We start from the raw sequence: 21,354 nt of genomic DNA, 5'->3' as shown, positions 1-21,354 counted from the left end.
TGTATATTAGTGTCAAACTGTATATCCATATATATAATATTTCTTTGATGTACATGTATAAAGGTGTTAAACATAAATCCATATCATATAAAGGTCCCAAACTTACTCCGTCAATATTTCACAGAGGTTGGTGTAGCCCTGTTCTGCAGCGACATCTCTGGGAAGGTTTCCATGACGATTAGGTATAGACAGGCACTGTTTACTTCCTGGTTTGTTGAGAAGAAGGAGTGTGACTTTGTTCAACCCTAATCGGGCTGTGAAATGTAACAAAGTCTCCCTTGTTTGGTTATCTGGATTCTCTGCAACACAATAATATCAAATATATAAATTTCTAACCTTTAACTCATGTTCATTATAATTTTTTTATAATTAAGTGTTGAAGATAATCTGTATTTAGTGTAATTAACACTATATTATTGTTTACTCCGCTAATTAACATCTGTGGTTACCCTAACCCAGGAATTCAGAGAGCAGTTAAAATACATGTCAAGTAAGACACTAGCTATACTACTTACTGACCCGACCCTACAACTAATGGCACAGACCACATCTTGGCAAATTACTCAATAATCTGTTTACTTAGAAATTATTTACGAAAAATCAAAGGCATTTCAGCTATCAAACCAACAATAAAATATGACAATTTAATATGACATTGATATCCTTGCATTCTATATTTGGCGTATAACGGTGATCCGCCTATACAAGGTAAACAGCTGAGAGGTCACATGACCCTACTTGTGCAGTTTGATCCCATGAAGGTAAAACATAGCATTGACACAGATTTTTTAGCCAGACAGATTGATACAACCAAAATCTTTAAAATCATCATTACTGACAGGATGACGAGGTTATTATGTCGGAATAAATCATCCGAGCAAGACATGTTGATTTATGGTTTAAAGATTATTGGTCCCAGGTATAGGTGACAGTAGGGAATTTAGCAGTAACTTTCAAACATGAACTCGAGATCTGCTGATCACATCATATTATAAACAGTGACAGAAAACCACAACTGTAAGCAAGAAAGTCAAAGGCTGACATGTGTGTGCTACACATATGTGATCAATTATCTGTAACCAATGCAATCCTTTTATATAACATATAATGTAAACAATGGTACAGCCAATAGACCATGCACTAACATCTAACACCCTGCTTCTGTAGAAAATCTTCATGATCATTAATTTCTTTCAAACTTCATTAATTTTTCAAAATATAGCAAATAAAATTAACTATAATTTTTTTTATACATTAATCACACCTGCAGTCGTAGAATGTTAATGAAGATTACTGTAATTAAAATGTATATCTATCAAAGTGACATTGAAATTGGTGACTTTAAATACCAGGGGATGACTCAATCAAATAACCTATAGTGATGACCTCCCTGGTAAAGTATATACGCTGGTGATCTCAGAATTCTGACTCCACATTTGACAACTACAGCAAATATACAAAATATACTCCTGATAGTATAAGAAATCTCCCACTGAAGAAGTACTTTTATTCAGATAAAAAATCTCAATAATGCAGAAGTACATTGGTATAGGAAATCTCCAATTGAAGAAATACATTTGTATAAGAAATCTCTAAAATGCAGAAATACATTTGTATAAGAAATCTCTAAAATGCAGAAGTACATTTGTATAAGAAATCTCTAAAATGCAGAAGTACATTTGTATAAGAAATCTCTATAATGCAGAAGTACATTTGTATAAGAAATCTCTATAATGCAGAAGTACATTTGTATAAGAAATCTCTAAAATGCAGAAGTACATTTGTATAAGAAATCTCTATAATGCAGAAGTACATTTGTATAAGAAATCTCTAAAATGCAGAAGTACATTAAATTAGTATAAGAAATCTCTATAATGCAGAAGTACATTTGTATAAGAAATCTCCATACACCACAGAAGGACATTAATGATTTCTCCCAACTGTAGAAGTCTTGTACAAAGATAGAAACAGTATATAAGATAAACGACTTTAATTCAAAGTTACTATAACTGTAAAGATCACTGTTGGAAATTTTTATCAGGCATAATATTTTTCTAAAATATATAAAAGACCTGAAGACTTTCCCTTGATTACGAAAATTTGTCAGTGACAATGTTTTGTCAATACCTGAATCAGCTAATGAAAAATATCATAGAACTAAGACTTTCCCTTGATTACGAAAATTTGTCAGCGACAATGTTTTGTCAATACCTGAATCAGCTAGTGCAAAACAATAACAATACAATTCGGTAGGCCCTACAATAACGAATATATTAACATTCATAAGTTGATCACTGTGCATGTTTAAACAGGATATTATCCCACGTGGGGCCCTGCCGATGTTCTTTGTTTACTCCTACCTCGTAATCCATTTCTATTTTAGGAAAGTAACAGCACGTGATTACGTGAGCACTTACGTAACTCTATTTGACTTTCTCCATGAAACATTGCTTACGAACATCCATCAAAGTAAGCAGAGTTTTAAACCCGTAAACATATATTTATAGAGCATTTTTTATTGCTTAGGCTCGTGTATTGCTGTATCTTAAACCCTTTTCGTTATTTATAAGAAAAAAATCACTGTTTATAGAGTATGAAATCTACAGTAATAGCTAGTCACTTTAATATCTCCTATACTTTAAAAAACAATTCTTGTATAATGTACATTTTTATGGTACTGTATAAAAGTGTTATAGTCTGAACCAACATCCCTGGGATCAAATCAGTCCTGTTCAGGAATTATTCACTAAACAGACTACGGGGCAGACAGGCTTGAGCTTTAGAAACGTGTCTATGACTTAGATCACATAACTAGTCCAATATACAACAGCTATGACTATTTGTTTCAGTGTCGGTCAAAGACATTTATATTGTTTCAGTGTCGGTCACAGACATTTCATATTTTCACAGACATTTCATATTGTTTCAGTGTCGGTCACAGACATTTAATATTTTCACAGACATTTCATATTGTTTAAGTCTTAGTCACAGACATTTCATATTTTCACAGACATATTTTATATTGTTTAAGCCTTGGTCACAGACATTTCATATTTTCACAGACATTTTATATTGTTTCAGTGTCGGTCACAGACATTTCATATTTTCACAGACATTTTATATTGTTTCAGTGTCGGTCACAGACATTTCATATTTTCACAGACATTTTATATTGTTTCAGAGTCAGTCAAAGACATTTTATATTGTGTCAATGTCGGTCACAGACATTTTATATTTTATCAATGTGCTTGATTAACAGATTTGATCTTACTTACTTGTTATTAACATACATGTATAAATTATATACATAATTTCTAGTGTCATTGTGTATTGTTTAGAATGACCCAAAAACATGTAGAGAAAATCAAACAGTTTGGAAACCAAGACACACACTACAGCTCCTTGAAAAAATATAGAAGAGATGCCTGTCCAGACAGAGATGTATTGGAGATTTGTGATAGATTAGAGATTTGTGTTACTCTGTTTGATATCCATTATACTGACCCAGTGGTGAGGTAGAGCCTAGTAAATGCCACCAGTCCGGTATGTCCAGGAAATTTAATGCTTTCTGGAGCCGATCATCCAATGTGTCCAGAATCTCGTTTGATAGATCAAAGTAGTCGGATCGGATGAGTTCAAGGTCGTCTAATGCAGTGACATTGTATACACTCTCCACCAGGAACTGGGCCATATAGAAAGCACTGTCATAGTAAAATCTAAAAGGGGAGCCACCCAAAATGCTACACTCGTTGCCATGGAAACAGAGGATGCTCAACTGAACGGATTCTTCTCGGTGATGTGCTGAAAGAAACAAGACAGTGACAATGATAATTTTATCTATATACGTACATATCAAGGCCATATGGTCCTGTAATTAAAGGGGATGTTTTTAAATGAGATACTTTATACCTACGTTTAAGTTTATTAATGAAGATAAATGTGGTTGAGTATCTAATGGTTAAAGGTCACGTTTATAAGCCATATAAAAGACATTTAATGAGTAACCATTAGAATAATGAGTAGTTTTCTAACCAGTAAGTACTTCAATGTGTCACATGATGATTTGTAAACTTAATAAAGACTGGAATGCATTAAAAGTGATTATAATCGTAATTAACAAAATAAGATGACATCATTTGAAGTACTTAAATTCTTCCTTTGCTGAACTCGTCAATTATGTATTTTTAAAAGATAAAGTTTTTCGAGGCTATAGTATATTACACATACAGATATTTCATTTTTTAGGAATCTGAAAAGAATTGCGTTTTTACAGCAAGTATGTAAGAATTCCAGTAACTTTTCAAGCACTAAAGTGAGCAAATCCCAGCACTTTTCCAGCACTGCATGACCAAACCATAAATTCCAGCACTTTTCCAGCACTGATCCCAATCCCAGCACTTTTCCAGCACTGATCCCTTATCAAAGCACTCATTTTCATCATTTGTATGAACCATATAATTTAAATATAAATGGAACATATATCACTTATGCCTCTTGACCCCTCTAGCTCACCTTACCTCGTCTCCTGTTAGGTTATCATCAGCCCCTAACTGATGTTACCTTATTTCCTGTTAGAGTTGTACCACTTCTGGACCCTAACTGGTGTTACCTTATTTCCTGTTAGAGTTGTACCACTTCTGGACCCTAGCTGGTGTTACCTTATTTCCTGTTAGAGTTGTACCACTTCTGGACCCTAGCTGGTGTTACCTTATTTCCTGTTAGAGTTGTACCACTTCTGGACCCTAACTGGTGTTACCTTATTTCCTGTTAGAGTTGTACCACTTCTGGACCCTAGCTGGTGTTACCTTATTTCCTGTTAGAGTTGTACCACTTCTGGACCCTAGCTGGTGTTACCTTATTTCCTGTTAGAAATGTACCACTTCTGGACCCTAGCTGGTGTTACCTTATTTCCTGTTAGAGTTGTACCACTTCTGGACCCTAGCTGGTGTTACCTTATTTCCTGTTAGATATGTACCACTTCTGAACCCTAGCTGGTGTTACCTTATTTCCTGTTAGAAATGTACCACTTCTGGACCCTAGCTGGTGTTACCTTATTTCCTGTTAGAGATGTACTACTTCTGGACCCTAGCTGGTGTTACCTTATTTCCTGTTAGAGATGTACCACTTCTGGACCCTAGCTGGTGTTACCTTATTTCCTGTTAGAGATGTACCACTTCTGGACCCTAGCTGGTGTTACCTTATTTCCTGTTAGAGATGTACCACATACAGACTCTAGCCTGTGTTCCCCCACTGGGGTATACAACATGACTTGTCACCACCTAAAAGTCTTACCTTCAGCCAATATACATATGCTGCTTGGCTCAGCCTATATGTTGATACCAACCTGTCATTACAGTGCCCTTCACAGTAATACCTACACACAAACATTTAGCATACACGAATATCTACTCATCAACTTTACATCTATCTATTAACGTGTATTGGAGGGGAAGTCTAGGAAATTCCCTAACGTGTATTACATATCACTGCAGAACTGTAACAATGACCTAGATAACAATGTCAGTCTACTCCTCAATGCTCTACCTGTCTGCCACCAAAAATGTCATCAAGGCTCCATACAACTAATGAACCTTGTCTTTTATAGTCGGAACACGTGTTCAAAGGAAGACATGGAGAGTTGTTCTAATCATAGACTCAGTATTGTTAGGGAGATATGGAGAGTCATTCTGATATTGGACTCCGAACTGTTAGGGGGATATGGAGAGACATTCTAATATTGGACTCAGAACTGTTAGGGAGATATGGATATTCATTCTAATCTTTGACTCAGTATTGTTAGGGAGATATGGAGAGTCATTCTAATCTTTGACTCAGAACTGTTAGGGAGATATGGAGAGTCATTCTGATATTGGACTCCGAACTGTTAGGGAGATATGGAGAGACATTCTAATATTGGACTCAGAACTGTTAGGGAGATATGGATATTCATTCTAATCTTTGACTCAGTATTGTTAGGGAGATATGGAGAGTCATTCTAATCTTTGACTCAGAACTGTTAGGGAGATATGGAGAGTCATTCTGATATTGGACTCCGAACTGTTATGGAGATATGGAGAGTCATTCTGATATTGGACTCAGAACTGTTAGGGAGATATGGAGAGTCATTCTAATATTGGACTCAGAACTGTTAGGGAGATATGGAGAGTCATTCTGATGTTGGACTCAGTATTGTTAGGGAGATATGGAGAGTCATTCTGATATTGGACTCCGAACTGTTAGGGAGATATGGAGAGTCATTCTAATATTGGACTCAGAACTGTTAGGGAGATATGGAGAGTCATTCTGATGTTGGACTCAGTATTGTTAGGGAGATATGGATATTCATTCTAATCTTTGACTCAGAACTGTTAGGGAGATATGGAGAGTCATTCTAATCTTTGACTCAGAACTGTTAGGGAGATATGGAGAGTCATTTTAATCTTTGACTCAGTACTGTTAGGGAGATATGGAGAGTCATTCTAATCTTTGACTCAGTACTGTTAGGGAGATATGGATATTCATTCTAATCTTTGACTCAGTATTGTAGGGAGATATGGAGAGTCATTCATATCTTTGACTCAGTATTGTAGGGAGATATGGAGAGTCATTCTAATCTTTGACTCAGTATTGTAGGGAGATATGGAGAGTCATTCTAATCTTTGACTCAGTATTGTAGGGAGATATAGACAGACATTCTATTCTTTGACTCAGTACTGCGTTAGGGGGATACTGAGAGTCATTCTTTTCATTGAATCAGTACTGTTAGGGAGATATGGAGAATCATTATAATCAGTACTGTCAATCTAGATTTGTATGGAGAACCATGTAAAAGTGCAGTGAGAATAAGACCAGGTGGTGTGATGTTAACATGTATAAGGCAGCACTGACATGCAATTCTGATTATCAACATTCCACAGGGACTGTCACAATGTTTACATCACAGGGACTGTCATAATGTTTACATCACAGGGACTGTCACAATGTTTACATCACAGGGACTGTCACAATGTTTACATCACAGGGACTGTCATAATGTTTACATCACAGGAACTAGCTGTCACAATGTTTACATCACAGGGACTAGCTGTCACAATGTTTACATCACAGGAACTAGCTGTCACAATGTTTACATCACAGGGACTGTCATAATGTTTACATCACAGGGACTGTCATAATGTTTACATCACAGGGACTGTCATAATGTTTACATCACAGGGACTGTCATAATGTTTACATCACAGGGACTGTCACAATGTTTACATCACAGGGACTGTCACAATGTTTACATCACAGGGACTGTTACAATGTTTACATCACAGGGACTGTCATAATGTTTACATCACAGGGACTGCCACAATGTTTACATCACAGGGACTGTCATAATGTTTACATCACAGGGACTGTCACAATGTTTACATCACAGGGACTGCCACAATGTTTACATCACAGGGACTGTCACAATGTTTACATCACAGGGACTGTCATAATGTTTACATCACAGGGCTTGTCACTGTACTAAAATCCCAGGGCTTGTCACAGTAATAACATCCCAGGGCTTGTCACAGTGATAACATCCCAGGGCTTGTCACTGTACTAAAATCCCAGGGCTTGTCACAGTAATAACATCCCAGGGCTTGTCACAGTAATAACATCCCAGAGCTTGTCACAGTAATAACATCCCAGGGCTTGTCATAGTAATAACATCACAGGGCTTGTCACTGTACTAAAATCCCAGGGCTTGTCACAGTAATAACATCCCAGGGCTTGTCACAGTAATAACATCCCAGAGCTTGTCACAGTAATAACATCCCAGAGCTTGTCACAGTAATAACATCCCAGAGCTTGTCACAGTAATAACATCCCAGGGCTTGTCACAGTAATAACATCCCAGAGCTTGTCACAGTAATAACATCCCAGGGCTTGTCACAGTAATAACATCCCAGAGCTTGTCACAGTAATAACATCCCAGGGCTTGTCACAGTAATAACATCCCAGGGCTTGTCACAGTAATAACGTCCCTGGGCTTGTCACAGTAATAACATCCCAGGGCTTGTCACAGTAATAACATCCCAGAGCTTGTCACAGTAATAACATCCCAGGGCTTGTCACAGTAATAAAATCCCAGGGCTTGTCATAATAATAACATCCCAGAGCTTGTCATAATAATAACATCCCTGGGCTTGTCACAGTAATAACATCCCAGGGCTTGTCACAGTAATAACATCCCAGAGCTTGTCACAGTAATAACATCCCAGGGCTTGTCACAGTAATAACATCCCAGGGCTTGTCACTGTACTAAAATCCCAGGGCTTGTCACAGTAATAACATCCCAGGGCTTGTCACAGTAATAACATCCCAGAGCTTGTCACAGTAATAACATCCCAGAGCTTGTCACAGTAATAACATCCCAGGGCTTGTCACAGTAATAACATCCCAGAGCTTGTCACAGTAATAACATCCCAGGGCTTGTCACAGTAATAACATCCCAGAGCTTGTCACAGTAATAACATCCCAGGGCTTGTCACAGTAATAACATCCTAGGGCTTGTCACAGTAATAACATCCCTGGGCTTGTCACAGTAATAACATCCCAGAGCTTGTCACAGTAATAACATCCCAGGGCTTGTCACAGTAATAAAATCCCAGGGCTTGTCACAGTAATAACATCCCAGGGCTTGTCACAGTAATAACATCCCAGGGCTTGTCACAGTAATAACATCCCAGGGCTTGTCACAGTAATAACATCCCAGGGCTTGTCATAGTAATAACATCCCAGGGCTTGTCATAATAATAACATCCCTGGGCTTGTCACAGTAATAACATCCCAGAGCTTGTCATAATAATAACATCCCTGGGCTTGTCACAGTAATAACATCCCTGGGCTTGTCACAGTAATAACATCCCTGGGCTTGTCACAGTAATAACATCCCAGAGCTTGTCATAATAATAACATCCCAGGGCTTGTCACAGTAATAACATCCCAGAGCTTGTCATAATAATAACATCCCTGGGCTTGTCACAGTAATAACATCCCTGGGCTTGTCACAGTAATAACATCCCAGGGCTTGTCACAGTAATAACATCCCAGGGCTTGTCACAGTAATAACATCCCAGGGCTTGTCACAGTAATAACATCCCAGGGCTTGTCACAGTAATAACATCCCAGGGCTTGTCACAATAATAACATCCCTGGGCTTGTCACAGTAATAACATCCCTGGGCTTGTCACAGTAATAACATCCCAGAGCTTGTCATAATAATAACATCCCTGGGCTTGTCATAGTAATAACATCCCAGAGCTTGTCACTGTACTAAAATCCCAGGGCTTGTCACAGTAATAACATCCCAGGGCTTGTCACAGTAATAACATCCCAGAGCTTGTCACAGTAATAACATCCCAGAGCTTGTCACAGTAATAACATCCCAGAGCTTGTCACAGTAATAACATCCCAGGGCTTGTCACAGTAATAACATCCCAGAGCTTGTCACAGTAATAACATCCCAGGGCTTGTCACAGTAATAACATCCCAGGGCTTGTCACAGTAATAACATCCCAGGGCTTGTCACAGTAATAACATCCCAGGGCTTGTCACAGTAATAACATCCCTGGGCTTGTCACAGTAATAACATCCCAGGGCTTGTCACAGTAATAACATCCCAGGGCTTGTCACAGTAATAACATCCCAGGGCTTGTCACAGTAATAAAATCCCAGGGCTTGTCACAGTAATAACATCCCAGGGCTTGTCACAGTAATAACATCCCAGGGCTTGTCACAGTAATAACATCCCAGGGCTTGTCACAGTAATAACATCCCAGGGCTTGTCATAGTAATAACATCCCAGGGCTTGTCATAGTAATAACATCCCAGGGCTTGTCATAATAATAACATCCCAGAGCTTGTCATAATAATAACATCCCTGGGCTTGTCACAGTAATAACATCCCTGGGCTTGTCACAGTAATAACATCCCAGGGCTTGTCATAATAATAACATCCCTGGGCTTGTCACAGTAATAACATCCCAGAGCTTGTCATAATAATAACATCCCTGGGCTTGTCACAGTAATAACATCCCTGGGCTTGTCACAGTAATAACATCCCTGGGCTTGTCACAGTAATAACATCCCAGAGCTTGTCATAATAATAACATCCCAGGGCTTGTCACAGTAATAACATCCCAGAGCTTGTCATAATAATAACATCCCTGGGCTTGTCACAGTAATAACATCCCTGGGCTTGTCACAGTAATAACATCCCAGGGCTTGTCACAGTAATAACATCCCAGGGCTTGTCACAGTAATAACATCCCAGGGCTTGTCACAGTAATAACATCCCAGGGCTTGTCATAATAATAACATCCCTGGGCTTGTCACAGTAATAACATCCCTGGGCTTGTCACAGTAATAACATCCCAGAGCTTGTCATAATAATAACATCCCTGGGCTTGTCATAGTAATAACATCCCAGGGCTTGTCATAATAATAACATCCCTGGGCTTGTCATAGTAATAACATCCCTGGGCTTGTCATAGTAATAACATCCCAGGGCTTGTCATAATAATAACATCCCAGGGCTTGTCATAGTAATAACATCCCAGGGCTTGTCATAATAATAACATCCCTGGGCTTGTCATAGTAATAACATCCCTGGGCTTGTCACAGTAATAACATCCCAGGGCTTGTCATAATAATAACATCCCTGGGCTTGTCATAGTAATAACATCCCAGGGCTTGTCATAATAATAACATCCCTGGGCTTGTCATAGTAATAACATCCCTGGGCTTGTCACAGTAATAACATCCCAGAGCTTGTCACAGTAATAACATCCCAGGGCTTGTCATAGTAATAACATCCCAGAGCTTGTCATAATAATAACATCCCTGGGCTTGTCACAGTAATAACATCGCAGGGCTTGTCACAGTAATAACATCCCAGGGCTGGTCACAGTAATAACATCCCAGGGCTTGTCACAGTAATAACATCCCAGGTCTTATCACAGTAATAACATCCCTGGGCTTGTCACAGTAATAACATCCCAGGTCTTATCACAGTAATAACATCCCAGGGCTTGTCACAGTAATAACATCCCAGAGCTTGTCACAGTAATAACATCCCAGGGCTTGTCACAGTAATAACATCCCAGAGCTTGTCACAGTAATAACATCCCAGGGCTTGTCACAGTTATAACATCCTAGGGCTTGTCACAGTAATAACATCCCTGGGCTTGTCACAGTAATAACATCCCAGAGCTTGTCACAGTAATAACATCCCAGGGCTTGTCACAGTAATAAAATCCCAGGGCTTGTCACAGTAATAACATCCCAGGGCTTGTCACAGTAATAACATCCCAGGGCTTGTCACAGTAATAACATCCCAGGGCTTGTCACAGTAATAACATCCCAGGGCTTGTCATAGTAATAACATCCCAGGGCTTGTCATAATAATAACATCCCTGGGCTTGTCACAGTAATAACATCCCAGAGCTTGTCATAATAATAACATCCCTGGGCTTGTCACAGTAATAACATCCCTGGGCTTGTCACAGTAATAACATCCCTGGGCTTGTCACAGTAATAACATCCCAGAGCTTGTCATAATAATAACATCCCAGGGCTTGTCACAGTAATAACATCCCAGAGCTTGTCATAATAATAACATCCCTGGGCTTGTCACAGTAATAACATCCCTGGGCTTGTCACAGTAATAACATCCCAGGGCTTGTCACAGTAATAACATCCCAGGGCTTGTCACAGTAATAACATCCCAGGGCTTGTCACAGTAATAACATCCCAGGGCTTGTCACAGTAATAACATCCCAGGGCTTGTCATAATAATAACATCCCTGGGCTTGTCACAGTAATAACATCCCTGGGCTTGTCACAGTAATAACATCCCAGAGCTTGTCATAATAATAACATCCCTGGGCTTGTCATAGTAATAACATCCCAGAGCTTGTCACTGTACTAAAATCCCAGGGCTTGTCACAGTAATAACATCCCAGGGCTTGTCACAGTAATAACATCCCAGAGCTTGTCACAGTAATAACATCCCAGAGCTTGTCACAGTAATAACATCCCAGAGCTTGTCACAGTAATAACATCCCAGGGCTTGTCACAGTAATAACATCCCAGAGCTTGTCACAGTAATAACATCCCAGGGCTTGTCACAGTAATAACATCCCAGGGCTTGTCACAGTAATAACATCCCAGGGCTTGTCACAGTAATAACATCCCAGGGCTTGTCACAGTAATAACATCCCTGGGCTTGTCACAGTAATAACATCCCAGGGCTTGTCACAGTAATAACATCCCAGGGCTTGTCACAGTAATAACATCCCAGGGCTTGTCACAGTAATAACATCCCAGGGCTTGTCACAGTAATAACATCCCAGGGCTTGTCACAGTAATAACATCCCAGGGCTTGTCACAGTAATAACATCCCAGGGCTTGTCACAGTAATAACATCCCAGGGCTTGTCATAGTAATAACATCCCAGGGCTTGTCATAGTAATAACATCCCAGGGCTTGTCATAATAATAACATCCCAGAGCTTGTCATAATAATAACATCCCTGGGCTTGTCACAGTAATAACATCCCTGGGCTTGTCACAGTAATAACATCCCAGGGCTTGTCATAATAATAACATCCCTGGGCTTGTCACAGTAATAACATCCCAGAGCTTGTCATAATAATAACATCCCTGGGCTTGTCACAGTAATAACATCCCTGGGCTTGTCACAGTAATAACATCCCTGGGCTTGTCACAGTAATAACATCCCAGAGCTTGTCATAATAATAACATCCCAGGGCTTGTCACAGTAATAACATCCCAGAGCTTGTCATAATAATAACATCCCTGGGCTTGTCACAGTAATAACATCCCTGGGCTTGTCACAGTAATAACATCCCAGGGCTTGTCACAGTAATAACATCCCAGGGCTTGTCACAGTAATAACATCCCAGGGCTTGTCACAGTAATAACATCCCAGGGCTTGTCATAATAATAACATCCCTGGGCTTGTCACAGTAATAACATCCCTGGGCTTGTCACAGTAATAACATCCCAGAGCTTGTCATAATAATAACATCCCTGGGCTTGTCATAGTAATAACATCCCAGGGCTTGTCATAATAATAACATCCCTGGGCTTGTCATAGTAATAACATCCCTGGGCTTGTCATAGTAATAACATCCCAGGGCTTGTCATAATAATAACATCCCAGGGCTTGTCATAGTAATAACATCCCAGGGCTTGTCATAATAATAACATCCCTGGGCTTGTCATAGTAATAACATCCCTGGGCTTGTCACAGTAATAACATCCCAGGGCTTGTCATAATAATAACATCCCTGGGCTTGTCATAGTAATAACATCCCAGGGCTTGTCATAATAATAACATCCCTGGGCTTGTCATAGTAATAACATCCCTGGGCTTGTCACAGTAATAACATCCCAGAGCTTGTCACAGTAATAACATCCCAGGGCTTGTCATAGTAATAACATCCCAGAGCTTGTCATAATAATAACATCCCTGGGCTTGTCACAGTAATAACATCGCAGGGCTTGTCACAGTAATAACATCCCAGGGCTGGTCACAGTAATAACATCCCAGGGCTTGTCACAGTAATAACATCCCAGGTCTTATCACAGTAATAACATCCCTGGGCTTGTCACAGTAATAACATCACAGGGTTTGTCACAGTAATAACATCACAGGGTTTGTCACAGTAATAACATCCCAGAGCTTGTCACAGTAATAACATCCCAGGGCTTGTCACAGTAATAACATCCCAGGGCTTGTCACTGTACTAAAATCCCAGGGCTTGTCACTGTACTAAAATCCCAGGGCTTGTCACAGTAATAACATCCCTGGGCTTGTCACAGTAATAACATCCCAGGGCTTGTCACTGTACTAAAATCCCAGGGCTTGTCACTGTACTAAAATCCCAGGGCTTGTCACAGTAATAACATCCCAGGGCTTGTCACAGTAATAACATCCCAGAGCTTGTCATAATAATAACATCCCTGGGCTTGTCACAGTAATAACATCGCAGGGCTTGTCACAGTAATAACATCCCAGGTCTTATCACAGTAATAACATCACAGGGTTTGTCACAGTAATAACATCACAGGGTTTGTCACAGTAATAACATCCCAGGGCTTGTCACAGTAATAACATCACAGGGTTTGTCACAATGTTAATATCCCAGAGGCAAAGAGTTAACATCACAGGGGCCATACATGTATGTTAGAACATTAAAATTACAGGGACTTTTCACAACATTGACATTCCAGGGGCTTGTCACAATATTAACATCACAGGGACTTGTCAGTGTTAATACCAGAGACTTATGTTAAAACATCATATATACACGATTCTTTTGTATTTAGACGCATAATATTTCTGGTGATTTTTTAAAACAGTAAAAAGAAAACTTCTTAATACAAATGAATACTCAGATAGCTCTACTACATATCCGATTCCTTGATTTAAAAAAATTTCTAGTGAAAAAAAAAATTCTTTAAGAAACTAATAAGATTTTTTTCTGAACTGAAATCACTCACCTGCAATGAGAACAGTGAGGTCCCCATTCCAACAGGGAATAATTACTGGTGGATTATAATAGCTCTTGGAAGAAAAAGTTAATTTGGAATCAAAGTCCTCAATGATCCATGTAGAACCTTCCAGACTTAATTCCCCTTGGTAATGTGTAAAACAATACGACAGATAAGGAAGCAACTTCACAGTCTTATCAACGCACTGCAATTCAATATCTGTAAATATCTTTTTCTCTAAATCAGCGGTAGCACATTGATGGGAATTCAGGTAGCACAGAAGAGCGTTGGGATGCTGGTGAGGCACCTAAAGCCAGGACCCTCTAACAATCAATAGGAGAGAAAGCATCCAGTCTGCATTAGTACATTTACGTGCCATGTGACTGTAACCTGGGCCCCCTAGTATATCTATATCACTGCTCCGACCCCTGTGCTTTCTATTGACTTTTCCAGGTGATAAATGGTACCCTGATTTGTATTCTTTCTAAAATAGCACTTGAAAATATATAGCACACTGGCATGTACTACAAGACCCCTATGGATTCAATAAACGACAGCCAAGTCTGTATTGAATCATTTTTCATTACTGAAGGACTTATGTTCTACTAAATCGTCCCAAGAATAATCTCTACGCACCTGATATCATACAGAATTCAAAAGGCTACTTTTCTGCAATCAGTGATTACTCAGCCAATCAAATATCAATCTATCTTCAGCCCTTGGCACCTGAACGTGAGTGGACACCATGCCAAACCGGAAATACACCTATTTCATTAATTAACTTCAGGTGTGTTGAGCACCTGATCAATTCCAGTCTCCAGCTTCACACAAGATTTATACAGGTGGAAATAAAACCAATGTCATAAGTAACCTCTATTAACAGTCGACCTTCGTACAAGTTTTATCCACCTGGATATAAAACTGTCATGATTAGTAAACACTGTATGAATGTAAAAATTCACACAAAGTTTATCACACAGAAAAAGAACTTTCTAATTCTACATATAAATGTTTAACTTCAAGACAATGGCAAACCACCTGATTTAACAGCAAAAATTGCATTCAATCTTTAATCATTTAAAGTTTGATTTTTTTTTTTTTTTTTTTAGAAGATATTTATATTCTATAAAAAACATAGACATATAAACATAGACATACATCATCTAGCATATACACAGAAAAAACACAAACATCAATTTAATATGTTTAATAGATGTTTATAGGTAGTTAAATTTTGGAACTCGATTAAATTCTCTCTATATGAAATGCTGAATTGCTAGGTATCTACTGATTTAATAGTAGCCAAGTATGGGAGAGGTTCCTGGGAATACAGGATGTACTCTACTATAAACATCCCTGACCTGATAGCATTTATAGAGTTAGCATGTGTTGGGAAGGGGACAGGGTGGAGGATGAAATGAGTAAACAGCCTATACCAGCCACACCTAGTCTAAGTAGTCTCCTACCAACAAATCACATGGCAGAGATACTCAACCTTAATCCCTTTTGAAGTGTTTACATCATGTTTTCTGGTACCATGATCTTTAAAGTTTCATATTTTTATCGAAATTTAATTAAGTTAAGTAATTTTCATTAAAAATTGATTTGCAAAAAGAAAGGTAATCACAGATTCAAATATCTCACGACCATTTTATCAATCAGAATATGTAGTGCTATGTTCCTATTTAGCAATACTTTCTAATCCTTCTTTCACCTTCCGTGACAAAATGACCACAGGCTTTGCAGGCAATCCAAATAGTTTGTGTGATTTGCTGCTATGAAAACCTTTTTATTGTTATCACTTGATAGAAGGCCAGGCACAATAGCTTAATTGGTTAGAGTGCCAGTCATGTAATCACAGGTGAAGATCCGAGGTGTGTGGTTCGAACTCCCTACCCATGCCAGATTGTATTTCTGGGGAAGCTGAGTAACAGGTCAGTCTGTTCTGTCGTGGTTATATTCTTGGGCAAAAACTTTACCCTAATGGTCCAGATGGCAATGTTGTGGTGGGCCTCCTGTATATTGTTCAGTGAGGTAGTCACCAACTACTACGATGATGCAAACACCCAAAAAGTATCACTAAACAACTTCTTGATTTATCAACTTATCTCTTCATCTTTGTAATAAACTGATGTATATATGTGTATTTAATTAATTAATTAATTAATTAATTATATCTGATTTGTATTTGTGACTACAATGCACATTCTTGTAACTCTTCAATTTGGAGGAAATAAAGAAATGATAATGGTAGCTGCAAGTGAAATGGAAAATAAAATTAACAGTAAATGTCCCCTTGGCTATCTATCACTGTGTTTCATTACCTACATGAATACACTTTTTATGACTCTCAGCTCGCAATCATTGCACTAATCCCGAGAGTGGTACAATGTCACATCATATGAGCATTTTATTTCTCCTTCTGGTACCACATGCCTTTTCGACAAATTAATTTTGTTAACTGTCTTTTTCCCTGATTTCACAAGCTTTTGATCACCCAAGAATATTGTGTTTTGTGCAATTCTTTTATGCACATTTATCCACTGTCCATCTAAATAAATCTTTAGAATAGAAATACCAGGAGCTTCCTTGTTCCAATTCGAGAGCCATCTCTTCAAATCCCCTCACTCTTAAACAAAATCCCTTCTCCCAATCTAGCTAGCCATTTTAACGACTGACTATAAAAACCTATCCATCTCTGATCTCTATATATCCATCTAACTGCCATTTTAAAACTATTTCCATGAGCCATGAGATAGAAGCTATGGCCACCTTTTTCGCGAAACAACACCAAAAACCTCTCCATGTTAAAACTTTTTTCTACTTTCGCCAATTCAATTTTAAAATCGTCAAATGTTTTTCGTTTTCACCAATGGTGTTGACAGCCACTGACAACAAGAGTCCTGCCGATCCTCCTTCTGACACTATAGAATTCCTGTCACCAATATACCAACTTCCCAATCCCGTAAGCTGTTAACACTAAACCCAAAATGACCCCTGTTGATCCTCACCCATGACATGAAGCATTTAACCACCTGGTCAGCATCCCCTCTGCACAAATCCCTCTCCATCCTTCCAATCCTCGGAGCCATCATCTCCTCCAATGATCCATCACATATCGTCCCATGATAAAGATCTCGTACAGACATCCCTATATGCTGACACAACCCGTCCATTAGTATTACCTCTATAATACATTGTCCTTACCCAAGCTATTCTAATCATATCTACCGAGACCAGCCACCAGTCAAATGAGAAATTATCACTTGTAAAATATGATGGTTGTGTTTGATTGACCCATGATGGAAATCAGAATTGCTCTGAGGTGTGCGACCTATTTGCCTAATTGAGTTTCATTCACTCCAGCCGATGTCGTCCATACTACAGGAGACAAGTTTGGCTGGTCCTGGTGACCTTGCAGTGTTAAGGAGCTCATCATCAACATCAAAACTGGACAAAAAGGTCAAACATCAAAACTGGACAAAAAGGTCAAACATCAAAACTGGACAAAGATTATCTAGCCTGCTGCCTCGGTGGTCTCTAAATGGTACAATTACGCGAAATAATTTTTTGAAAAGGGAGAAACTCGGAGACAGGTTGTTTGTAGGTAAGAGACATGCATGTTTTAAACTTCCCTTTATGGGGCCAAAATCCAGAATTTTAATGTTTTAAAACAACTTAATGAATGTTTTTATAGATTTTTTATTTCTCTCTCTTATTCATTTATACATCTATCACAATGCAATGCTAACACTTTGTAACAGCAAACATCCTGATATCACTTACTATTACCCTACTACCTATAGGTCTTAACAGAATAATTAACATATTTGATCTTTTTAAATACAACAAATCTGATGTGACCTTGACCTTAATTGCTCATCAAACAGAGTTCTATTATCACCCAGTACCTGGTAAATTTCATGTTTGAAAACACAAAGTGGAAACTTGCTAACATTTCAACATTCTAGAATCATTGTATATCTCAACCTTTACACTTTTTTTAATTTTTTTGGTGGGGGTTAGCTTGCCTTATTCTTAAAGCATACCTACTCAAACAGAAATAGGTGTAAATGTTCAGCAGCTGTATAGCTTGGCAGCTGTAGGCTACCAGTCAACCTGGAACAATATGTCTAGGGTATTAACAGCTGCTGGTAACCAGTCATACTATAACATGTGTACTAGAAATCCAGGCAGGCATGCCAGAGTTACCTCCCTTCCCACTTATCTTTAGATAGGTATTTCTGTCAACAGTTGATCTTAATGTTAGAGCTATCTCGTGTGATGGAATCATCCTTTGGAATAGCAATATATACTTAGTACAATGGAAATGCCCTGTATTGGTGTTTAGTATATACATATCTGGTATGATAGAATCATCCTTTAGTACAATGATATACCTGGTATGATAGAATCATCCTTTAGTACAATGATGTACATACCTGGTATGATAGAATCATCCTTTAGTACAATGATATACCTGGTATGATAGAATCATCCTTTAGTACAATGATATACATACCTGGTATGACAGAATCATCCTTTAGTACAATGATATACCTGGTATGATAGAATCATCCTTTAGTACAATGATATACATACCTGGTATGATAGAATCATCATTTAGTACACTGATATACACACCTGGTATGATAGAATCATCCTTTAGTACAATGATATACCTGGTATGACAGAATCATCCTTTAGTACAATGATATACACACCTGGTATGACAGAATCATCCTTCAGTACAATGATATACCTGGTATGACAGAATCATCCTTTAGTACAATGATATACGTACCTGGTATGATAGAATCATCCTTTAGTACAATGATATACCTGGTATGATAGAATCATCATTTAGTACAATGATATACATACCTGGTATGATAGAATATCATCCTTTAGTACAATGATATACATGCCTGGTATGATAGAATCATCCTTTAGTACAATGATATACATACCTGGTATGATAGAATCATCCTTTAGTACAATGATATACATACCTGGTATGATAGAATCATCCTTTAGTACAATGATATACATACCTGGTATGATAGAGAAGTAGTGATTGTCTTTGTAATGTTTCAGCACTGTGAGGTGCCTCTGTAGTTCTCCCTCAAATACCAGAAACAGATGGACATTCAGTTGGTCAATCAGCTGTTGATGTCCAGTTAAGTCCAGCTGTATTGTTCCACCTCCCTAGAATCAAAAACATCTTATCTACCTTACTTTTATATACACATAGATTCAAATTAAAACATTGACCATATTTGGTATAGTAACTGATGATAAATTAAAATGTTAAACATTTTACCAGGAAACATGTTCTTGCATTCCTGACGATAAACAGTTTAAAGACAATCGATTAAGAAAACAAATTGTTTAGAATGCATTATCACTACATTTATTACATAATAATAGTTTTAATCTCATAAATGTTTTTAAAATATGCATACAACGGCATCAAACAGGTACATCAGACTGACAGCTACGAAAGGTGAGTAACAGCCTGAGAATGTCAACCTCCATGCAGGAGAGCTCCCCTACAGGTACAGATGCATTTGAAATTTCCTTGGCAGATGTAAAATGCAATCTGATTGGTGAATCATTTTTTGGATACTTCCATGTTATACTAAGAAGTGTTGTGTAGTCAGAACTTCACACAAGTGCTACAGAGGATAAACACCTTACAAAGGTAAAAAAAAAAACACATTGATTCCAGAAAATGCACTTTATATTTCAACAATGGCAATAACTTCAGTGATTAATATTACATACCACACCATCTCCTGAATTAAATCTGCAGCTTTATGGTGTTTAATAGCCTTGATCAGCTAGTAGTGTATTGCCAAGCCTTTGGTATCATGCCATTTTCCCATTGGAATCTACAATAATTTTTTTTCTTGACTTCTTTGTGCCGAAGAAGCTAAAGTCATTAACAGGAATGGCCTGAAATACCTTAATTGGGTCTTTTGAAGTTGAGCAGCTTTTACCATATTTGACAACTCTTACCTTGAAATAGGTCAAGGTCATTTATATGAGGAACTTTACTCTATCCCAGATACCTTCTGAACAAATATAATAAAACTAGAGAGAGACCCTGGTTCTTACATCAAAAAGAAACTGCCGAAGAAAATAGCTGACATATGCTACACCGTACCATAAGCTTACAGGCATTCTGTGGTATTTGGGGGACATACATTAACAAAGAATCCATTGGAAGATGATGGCACAAGGTAAAAGAATGTCAAACCTCTGTAGGTTTATACAGCCAGTTTAGCAAACTGAATCTGTAATCATCAAAATCGTTTTTATATACTTACATAAACTGGAGAATCTATCTCGGAAAATGCCATGAAGAATGGTTAATCAAGTCCTGCAAGGTAAAGAAATATAATTTTAGATTAAATTCAAAACAAACTCTAATAGATTAGTTTAGGACTAAAATTGCAAGACAATGGCTAAAATCATTTATATAAAAAGTACACAGCTTACAACCTGAATACTGACCAGTGTGACCACATACACAAAGTTTTAAGAAATTGTTGCGGGGGTATTCCTCAATTTCCTATCTTTTCTCATCCACTGAAAGGTCGAAAGACCGCAATAGTTTGGTTTGTTTTGTTTGACGTCCTATTATATATATAATTAACAGTCAAGGTCATTTAAGGACGTGCCAGGTTTTGGAGGTGGAGGAAAGACGGAGTACCCGGAGAAAAACCACCGGCCTACGGTCAGTACCTGGCAACTGCCACTTAGGTTTCGCACCCGCAACCCAGAGGTGGAGAGC

General features: G+C 38.3%; 1 protein-coding gene across 10 annotated transcripts in view; it reads right to left on the bottom strand.

Annotated features, from left to right (window-relative positions):
* The window catches only part of LOC117334867 (rho guanine nucleotide exchange factor 28-like), a 209,554-nt gene that overhangs the window by 155,365 nt on the left and 32,835 nt on the right, over positions 1–21,354 (bottom strand). For all 10 annotated transcript variants that reach the window (XM_033894704.1, XM_033894703.1, XM_033894701.1 and 7 more), the window contains exons 3-6: positions 20,888–20,940; positions 19,610–19,763; positions 3,505–3,801; positions 107–299 (exon numbers count right to left, since the gene is read on the bottom strand). In XM_033894704.1, the coding sequence (XP_033750595.1) occupies positions 107–299; positions 3,505–3,801; positions 19,610–19,763; positions 20,888–20,920 (677 nt within the window). In that variant the 5' untranslated portion in view covers positions 20,921–20,940. The remainder of the gene's footprint in view (positions 1–106; positions 300–3,504; positions 3,802–19,609; positions 19,764–20,887; positions 20,941–21,354) is intronic.

This window comes from Pecten maximus, chromosome 9 (genome assembly GCF_902652985.1).
Source record: "Pecten maximus chromosome 9, xPecMax1.1, whole genome shotgun sequence".
Lineage (NCBI taxonomy): Eukaryota > Metazoa > Mollusca > Bivalvia > Pectinida > Pectinidae > Pecten > Pecten maximus.
This window is presented reverse-complemented; position numbering and strand designations above follow the sequence as displayed.